At 39.2% G+C, this 9,117-nt stretch overlaps 1 protein-coding gene across 12 annotated transcripts in view; it reads left to right on the plus strand.

Moving 5' to 3' along the window:
* The window catches only part of LYRM9 (LYR motif containing 9), a 32,544-nt gene extending 24,421 nt beyond the window's left edge, over window positions 1–8,123 (plus strand). For all 12 annotated transcript variants that reach the window (XM_086624582.1, XM_086624584.1, XM_086624578.1 and 9 more), the window contains 3 exons: window positions 5,657–5,797; window positions 6,507–6,599; window positions 7,779–8,123. In XM_086624582.1, the coding sequence (XP_086480708.1) occupies window positions 5,672–5,797; window positions 6,507–6,599; window positions 7,779–7,796 (237 nt within the window). In that variant the 5' untranslated portion in view covers window positions 5,657–5,671 and the 3' untranslated portion in view covers window positions 7,797–8,123. The remainder of the gene's footprint in view (window positions 1–5,656; window positions 5,798–6,506; window positions 6,600–7,778) is intronic.
* The last annotated feature ends 994 nt before the right edge of the window (window positions 8,124–9,117 follow it).

A 9,117-nucleotide genomic window follows, 5' to 3' on the forward strand; every position in this document is an offset into this window, starting at 1 on the left:
TTACTCATATGGTACCCCAGTATCTTAGAACTTAGTAGTGGGTCAGATAATAAGATTATTTCTCATTAAACAGCCACTTTACCAAAATAGCCATCAAGTTTTCCATGTGCTATGGTAGATTTCCTGTGAAGTTTTCACTGGAAATGATATCGCGAACACTGAAGCTACATGCTCAGAAAAATACAAATCTTTGGTGATAAACCTCCCCGTGAAGCTTATCCCATGTCACAAAATTTGTAGCCTTTTTGCAGCTATGAATCTGTGTCAGAACTCAGGATATTTTATTTTTTTCTTTTGGTGTGGGAGCATGTGCAGTGTATGTTTGATAACTAGACGTGGTGAAAACTTCAATCTTCAAATCTACTAGAAAGTCCAGTATTTGTGAGATGGTGAAAAATCTTTTTTTCTGAAATTCATCAGTATAAATGTATTTGTCACATGATCTGGATTCGACAGCTTACCATTTTGCAATGAAAAATTACTGCAGTGGAAAATTCCTAATTATGTATAGTGAAACAACATTTTCAATTGCATTGATCAGTCAGTCCCTCCATGTGAATGTGGCTGGTTTCTTTATGCTGAAGTGAGCTGTCCTATAAGGGATCTTTGCTATTGTGACAGGAAATCTATTGCACCACTTCGCTTTAATTAGAGCACAATGACATGTGATGAGTTTACACATCAAAGCCTCGAAACAACTCAACAAATTGGCTCTAGCTCCAAAGTGTATTTTGGGATCTGTATTGAATTGGGATATATCTCTCTATTTACTGGGAATGTGTGAAATACAGGGTGAAACAGAAGTAAATCTAGATACTGATTAAAAAAAAAAAAATCCTTATGTCTCAGTACCTCTGAAAAAGACAAATATTGACATCTCCTTCTATAAATAGAATATTGTTGACATAATCCCTTGAACTATCAGTATGTGTCAGGAATATTACTCAGTCTACATACATGGTTCTCAGCTTTGTCACCTGCAGTACTCCATGCCAGGGGAAGACTGAAGGAGGGGATGTTTGTATAGGAAACATTTCTTACAACATACGGTGTAAACTGGCAACCCCAAAATGAATGCTGAAAGTTCAATTTAAATAGTAGGGGAGGAAGAGTCAGGTGAAACTAAATATCCTAAGCAGGAAAGCAAAAGCATTTGCATAACAAAACAAGATTATTTTCAAATTTCATTTGCATTCTCACTGAGGCACTGTACAAGCGTGCAGAGATACCACTGAACTGAACACTGGGAAAAAAACAGAGGGTACCAGAATCTCTTTTGAAAGTCCGTTTGAATTAGAGGGTTCCTGAGGAAACAGCTTTAGAAGAGAAGTCAAGGAAAGAAGTTAGTGCTGAGAGGGATATCAATGTGGGGTGAAAGGTGTATGCTGGGAACATGCCCTCAGCTCTCTGCTGGAAGAGAAGCCGTAGGATGGAACCGTGTGGGGCAGTTAGAAAAATAACAACATGTACATACACCTGCCTGAGGTATTGGTTGAGACCTTCAGCACTTGGAAAGTAATCCAGATGAGGTGTTGTACCATGAGGTGTCCAGTGTGCCAAAACAAAACTGAGCACCACTCTGAAACAATTATATTTGATATTATTTGGTACTATATTATATGTTATATATTGCACCATTGTTGGAAATGTTCAAGGTCAGGTCAGATGGCTTTGAGCAACCTGATCTATTGAAAGAGAACCCTGCCCATGGTGAGGGGGTTGGACTAGATGATCTTAAAGGTCCTTTCCAACCCAAACCATGCTATGATTATATTTCTGGTTTAAGAATGGGACACACTTGGAATCATCCTACCTAATTTAGGCTTGTAACTGCAGGATCTATATTATAATTCTTGTTTTGCTGCTCCTGCTGTCTTCAGTGCAGAAAAGGTCAGGGAGTAATTCAGTCAGTCTGTATATTGTCCAAGTCACATTTTATAGTTGCATATCTTTCTACTGGCTGGAGGGGGAATGCAGGGATCTCCCTACTGACCGTCGAGAGTATAATCACCTTCTGTACTCAAATGCCAAAAAATGCATGGAGCTGATGCCCAGCATAGGCTTCATTGCAAAGAGAAAAAGGTATTTTAGAGAAAAAAGATTGGAAGAAAACGGAGATGAATGTTTTGAAGCCTGAGAATACAGATCAGTATTCTGATTTTTGAAGCCTTGAAATACAGATCAGCATTCTGATCTGTATTTCAAGATGAACCTTTTAGGTAAAGCCATAATTGACACATCTTGCGTGCTTGGAAAGAGAGCCAGCAATTGGACTAGTCAGACTGAAGCCACTTTGAAAAGCCAGCTCTTGGTCTGTATTTCTGAATTTTTGTAACACCTTTCTGCTCTATATATGTCTTGTTTGGACAGTAACCAGTTCCTGTGGTATCTGAGGCCAAATGGCTTTTTACTGATAGAACATATCAAATATTCAAAAGCAGACACATCTCATGAAACCAAGTGCAGAAGTCCACTGGCCAGTTCTAGATTCTAGAGAAAGATGGGACTCTTCAGGGGCGAGCCAGCTTCACTGGCACAGCACTGACCTGTTAGAGGCCAGGGCAGGTTACCTTAGTTACAGCACATCAGTTGTGGGAAGAGTAGATAACTGGCAGAGGGTGAAGTTTGTGATGACAGAATCCAGGAGTCGACTGGTTAAGATTTTCTTGCCTGCGGGACATCATGATGCCTCACTCAACTGTGTTGAGAATAGAGGGTGTTTGAAAATTCACTCCAGTCAAGGTCATCAGCTTCTGCGTTACCTGTAACTAAAAATGGGAAGTACCACCTTTTGCGTTTTGTCCATGGAGTCTTTCCTAAATACGCTATACCATTTCAATCCCTAAGATCTTTATTCCAGTCTTCAGTAGTAACAACCAAATCCATGTTATTATCTTAACTGTTAAATTTGATCCGCCTTTTGTCTTTCCATGATGTGTATTAGTCCTTCTTGTACTGGATGGGGCACTACCAGCACAATACAAAACAGGATTTCCGAGTCCCAAGTGTGACATTGGCATCACCCATTCATCCATCTTGGGTATGGCCTTTGTCTGCTTTTCTTTCCAAGATGCCCTGACTAGGTAGTCATTAACCTATCATTACGTGACCAAGCTGAATGTTGTGCAGGTGATTGACAAGCTGTGTAGCGTTAGCTCCAAGTGAAAGTCGTGACAACCATGATAGTGGCGTTTACAGAGCGTGGAGTCCAACAGTGGTGTTTTGGTTGGTTAGGTTTTTTGTAACATTAATAACAAAATCAGGGTAAGCAGCACCCTACATGCATCCTTCAGCTCCTTGCAATCACAAAAAATATGGCATATCGATGATGAAGGTCAAATTGGGCTTTTTTGTAACTCTTACGGGTATTTTTCCCTAGGGAGTTAGTCGCTGCGATCAGCATTTGTTTTGCAGTACAGTTTGTCATAAATCCATGTACTCTAATGCTCTGGGGAAAGAGCTTTGCTTGTTGGAAGTGTTGTTAAAGTGATTTCGAGTAAAGTCTTAAATGAACTACACAGAGCCCATTTCAGACGTAAGGAACAATATCAGTATAAAGGAGCAGAAAGATCCTGACATATGTTCTTCAAAGGTTTCTGCCTGTTAAGCCTATGGTATGTCTTAGAATTAGTTTTAATAATTTGCATCATCAGCTTGTGAGATAGTAACCCTGTTCAGTATTTCCTTAAGACAGTTGTCTTTTTCCCTTGGAGGCTAGAAAACTTTCTGAAGTGTCATCAGAGCCTTTCTTGGGGGCTTCCATAACGCCCATCAGGCGTGACTCACTGTTTCTGCAGGTCCTCAAACCCAGTGTTAGAAAAGTTGCCCGTTGCTCTCAGCGAAGCAGGTGGTGAGCTGTGTTGTGAGCTCTATTAGTCTGCACAAAAACAGCCTCCTATTACTGCCACCTCCTCCCCGTTCCCATCCCACCTGTTTGGCTCATCTGCCTCCTTCTGCCTCATCTTATGACTTGTCGTTAGTCTGCCTGGTGAATTCTTTGTGGCAGAAACTTCTTCATGAGAGGTGCATGTGTGCATGATACCCCCCATGGCAGAGCCTGAGTGCTTGGCTGCAGAGCACGGGTGCAGTTCCAGTGCAGATGATACTGCTAATATGGCAGGGCTCCTTCTCGTGCCTTTCCTGCAGACGAGCAGCTCTGCCACAGCACAGCTCGCTCTCGTTTTGCAAGATGCTATGGTTGACAAAAGATAGTTAGATTCAAAAAATCAGTACAGCATAGATTTCACTCCATCTTTCAGTAACGAACAGGAAAAAACAATACCGTGGGGTACTCCGATAAGACTTTGTACTGTGGTTTTGTGCCATGAGTAAAACAATGTTGTAGAAGCCCATCCCTCAAGAATAAGACACTCTGTTATCATCATAGAATTCTTTAGTTTTCTTCTCATAGAAGAATCACACTTTTTATGCCTAAAATATTTTTTTCAGTGACCTGTGCTACTGTAAATCAGCATAGCTCTTGTAACTGCTATAGAGGTATGCTAATTTATATCTACTTAGTTGTAGACCGAGATGGAATTCTGTTTTACTGAAAATACAGATTGCGATAGTACTATTTCATTATAATGGACACTTTATAGGTACATAGTGAGGAGATTTTCCCCATTGCAAGAAGGGCTAATCTAGGCAAATATACAGCCCAAGCACGCAATAGCTGTGATCTTCTATTCTGAAATAAATTTGACTGAAGGACTTAAATTACTTACGAAAAAGGAAAAAATATTCCAAATGATGAGTAAGTATCATAACGGGTGCTAAAATAATGCCATACACCTACTTCATTATTCAGTTACTTATTTATTATCTTTATTCTTAAAAGTAATGATGTAAAAGTGCTTTTTTCCAAATGTTAATTTAGTTCCCTGCAGATGGTAACCATCTGTTAAGTGACGGGTCATTTACAGTGTTTGATTAGCACTCTATATAGCTTGGGTGGACTTACTGTTACAATATGTAAGTGCAGTTATGGAGGTGAAACTTGTTGGGTTTGTTCTTTTCCTGTTGCTGTTACCAAAAAAAAGAGAATTTCGAACCTCTAATATTTTTGCCTGTCTTCTCCTGTTATTTCAAGTTAAAGCCTGACATTCATAGGCTGGTTCACAAGATATGCTTGAGACAATGGCAATACTAGGAATATTGTTAAATTCCAACACCACTTGCAGTGATTATGAGCGTCCTGGTTCTACAATGTCACCGTGTGGATGGGCTCTGTGGTTGCACATGAAAAGCACTGGAAGCTTGAATGAATCTGGGAATCCTGGCTTACCCAGTAGAGAACTCCCTTGGGGCTGTGATGCTGCTTTGTGTACTGATAGCAGCTTATGCTGTGGGTCTCTTTCTAAATTAGAAAAAAATAAATATTGTAATACACCTTAATATTACCGTTATAAAGCGATCTTCCTGCATGAACAGCTCACTTTTGTGTTTTAATACCTTGATCAAAGACAACTAACCCCCATCTGACCGTTAACTAAGCAAGTTCTGATTCATTTCATACTGTGTCTTCTTCTCAAGTTGTGCTGCTAAACCTTAATTTGCTGGCCCTGTTTTCATTGTTGTAAAATTACTTCACACTTTTATTGCTGTGTTTTTAATAATATTCATTAGATACTTCGATGTGTTTTATTTTCACCAGCTAAAAAGCTTGCTCATGGCGCCGCTGCCGAATGCTGAGCTAGTGCAGAGCTCTCTGCAGTTGTATCGTTACCTGCTTCGGTGCTGCAAGCAGCTTCCCGAAGAGAACATTCGTCAGCATTACAGACATGCAGTCAGGCAGGTGAGAAACACGTTTCTTTTGTGTTGGTAGAATTGAGTGTCATGGGCTTTTTTTGTTGCTTTTCTCTTCCTACAGGTTGGACCAACTTTTTATAACTCCTGGCACTCAAAAAATTATTCTTCTGCAAGCTTGAGACATTAGTGGATTTAAAGGGTTGTACTGGAACTATGTGAAGGAGCATTTCTTTTTGTTCACTTTGAACCTGAACCCTTCTCTTTTCCTTGGCTTTCAGCTCTAATTCTTGTGTTAGTCAAGAGAGTGCACAGTCATTCCTGACTCACCTGAACACTGTTGTTGTGACTTGCTGGTTCCTTGTTGGTCATTTTTCAATATATATCCTGTCCCGCTAGCTGGGTAAATCTTATCTAATTGTTTATATGGAAGTAATTTCATGCCTTTGATCATACGTGTTGTCCTGTGTCTTTCTAGTTTTAACATACCAGACAACTTCAGTTGTTGTCCTGAATTGAAGTTCTCTGGTTTTTATTGATGATGCATGAAAGGAATAAAATACCTAATAGGAAATTACATTTGACAAGACCTGTTGTGGAAATAGCGCAGCCAGGTGCTACAATTTATATTTTTACCTTTTCTGATCAACAGTTTGTTTGCATCAAATAATTTCTTTGACGCTTAGAAATGATACTTATTTTGTCAATTATTGCATTAAGTTGGCTGGTCAGTGTAACACTTGGATTGAATGTTGCAGAGTTTCAAGGTTCATGCAGATGAAGACAATCCTGAGCGAATCCAGCAGATTATAAAGCGAGCCATTGAAGATGCTGACTGGGTCATGAACAAAGTAAGTACATCAGATTGTCTAAGCCTTGTGCTTTCTGTGCAGATCAAAGAAGAAGAAAACATTGGAAAGCAAGTTAGGAACAGAAAACTGTTCCATTGTCCTGGATGTTCAAGTGTCTGGGTGAAAGGAAATATCTAGCCACTAAGGATTCATGACTGTGGTAGTTCTTGTTTAAAAATCCTTCTTTGTTGATAGGAACTTAAGTGTATTTTTTAGAACCGATGATGCTTTCATTTGGTCTATGTATAAATCTTTGCTTCCATGAATAATTATATTAAATTTCAGCAAGGATGGCTAGTATCACTGTGTTATAGAGAAAAAGAATAACAGTGTTTTGCAAGCCACAGTTTATCGAGATGCATCAGTTGCTTTCCTAACAGGAGTCTATTTTTTTATTATTATTTTTTCCCCCTTCATATCTTGCCTGTGACTGCGCAGATCCGGGTTAGACAACATAGTGGCAAAACTGTGGTAATTGGTTTGCTTGTGCTGTAGTGATCACCCAGTGGATACGCCTCTTTACTATCACAGCACTGAAAGATACTGCTCAAACTGGTTCCTTAAATAAAAGAATTAAGCTTGTTTACCCTTAGACACCTGAGTCACTTGGACTTCTTTGGATTTAAATCTGGTTGGGGAGCATGATACGGTAACATGGATTTCTCAGAGTATAACAAAACAAGTCAAAAGTTCAGCTTGCTCTAAATATCTGTGATTTAATTCACTAAATTACTGTTAAGTCCTTCTTTCTGCCAGCCCATGAAGTCCAAATGAGAATTGTTACAGGAGCAAGCACAGATTAGTCATAGATTATAAAATTACAGCGGTAGCCAAATCCCAGCAGTTACAGCCTGGTAAATAACTCTGTGCCTGAATCTGATTTTATTCTCCCTACAATTATGAAAAGCCTCATTCTGAGTCTTCGGCAGAGATTGTAGTCTGCTTCATTGGCAAACTGGTAATTGAACTGTGTGAGAGGAGGACTGGATTCACAGTGCTTGCCAAGAAGCATTATTTTATACTGTACAGGGAAAGCCTATCAAATTTCAATCTAACTTAAAGGAAACAGATAATTTTATGTAGATTATGAAGAGGTTTGTAAATCCTTGTCGGTATGAACTGTTGCCTTTAGTTATGTGCTCTTTCCCACAAATAATTGTTTCCTTTTCTCTTTTTTAGTATAAAAAACAGAAGTAGAAGAGGAATGATGAAGACAAGAATGTCATCGGTAAACATCCTTAGAGGACTTGCAGTCAAGCCTAGTGCTATGTTACAATTATTGCCTGGAGTTTTCTCTTTGATAATACAATAATTTATATGTCATTGGGATGTCATGAAGCTAAATTAATATTTCTGAAGCTATTTGAGCCTATAGATTAAAAGGCACAGTCTAGGTTCAAAGTACTAGCTTGTATAATCACACACTTTAGCTTAAAGCCCAAATTTGTTTAACATTTCAGTAACACAGCTTCTCAGGAACCTTTACTAAGAATAAAAATGTAATGGAGTACAAGTCATTAACAAGTAATAAATAGTATCCTGTCTGCCATTCATATCTGATGAATTACAGCATCTCAGCTGGAAGAACTTAACAAGAACCTGAGCATAAAGATTTTTACTGTGAGCCTGCAAACCTGAGAAATGCTCATTGAGGATCAGAGCAAATTTCTCTGTACTTGATTGTGGACTAGATTATGCTCTTAAGCTTAGGCTCACCATAGCATAGCAGCATTCGATATACTGATTCCATGGGTTATTTGATGGCAAGGTGGTTCTGCAACAGTGGATTTGTGTTTGTGTAACATTCTGAATTAGGGTAGTCAGGCTGTTACGTCAGATCATCCTCTGTCAGCACCGCAGATAAATTTTCAGAGTGAAGCAGAGGCATGATGAGAGCACAGGTCTGGTTTTAATCTAATAGAGACAAAAGCATAGGCTACTGAGTGGAGAACATGTCCACAAGAGCTTCAAACCCATCTGAAACTTGAACCACAGAATTTTCCACTTGCCTGTCCATGCTATGGGCATATCTTCATTCTGCTCTGTAGGTTTGCACTCGAACTTTAATGGTTGTGTTGTCTTGTTTAAAGATAAGTGCCTGTCACCCTCATCTCTAAACTCTCATGGAAACAGACACCATTCAGACAGAATTTGTGCATTGAATGGTGTGATCACTGAAATGTGCAATGTTGTACAGATAAGGCCTTCAGAACTTTTTGAAACATATAATAAATGTCCTTTAACAAATGGGAGTCCATGTCCTTTTCAAAAAGACTGTTTTTTCACTGCCCTAATAGATTTTTATCGGGGAAATCTCAACAGAAATACTTGCTATCTTAAATAAAACTAATTTAGGGGTAAAAGAGTTTACTTTTGAAACATGACCTTGGCTTTTAGCTGTACTTGGAACTTTGTGCCTCCAGATGGCAGTGCCTGCTGTGGTGCGTGTCCCAAGTCCAAAGGATTGGAGGGTTGGGTTTGTTTTTATCGTTTCCAAATTGCTGAGCTTCCTCACCTG

This window comes from Tauraco erythrolophus, chromosome 21 (assembly GCF_009769465.1).
Source record: "Tauraco erythrolophus isolate bTauEry1 chromosome 21, bTauEry1.pri, whole genome shotgun sequence".
Taxonomy (NCBI): domain Eukaryota; kingdom Metazoa; phylum Chordata; class Aves; order Musophagiformes; family Musophagidae; genus Tauraco; species Tauraco erythrolophus.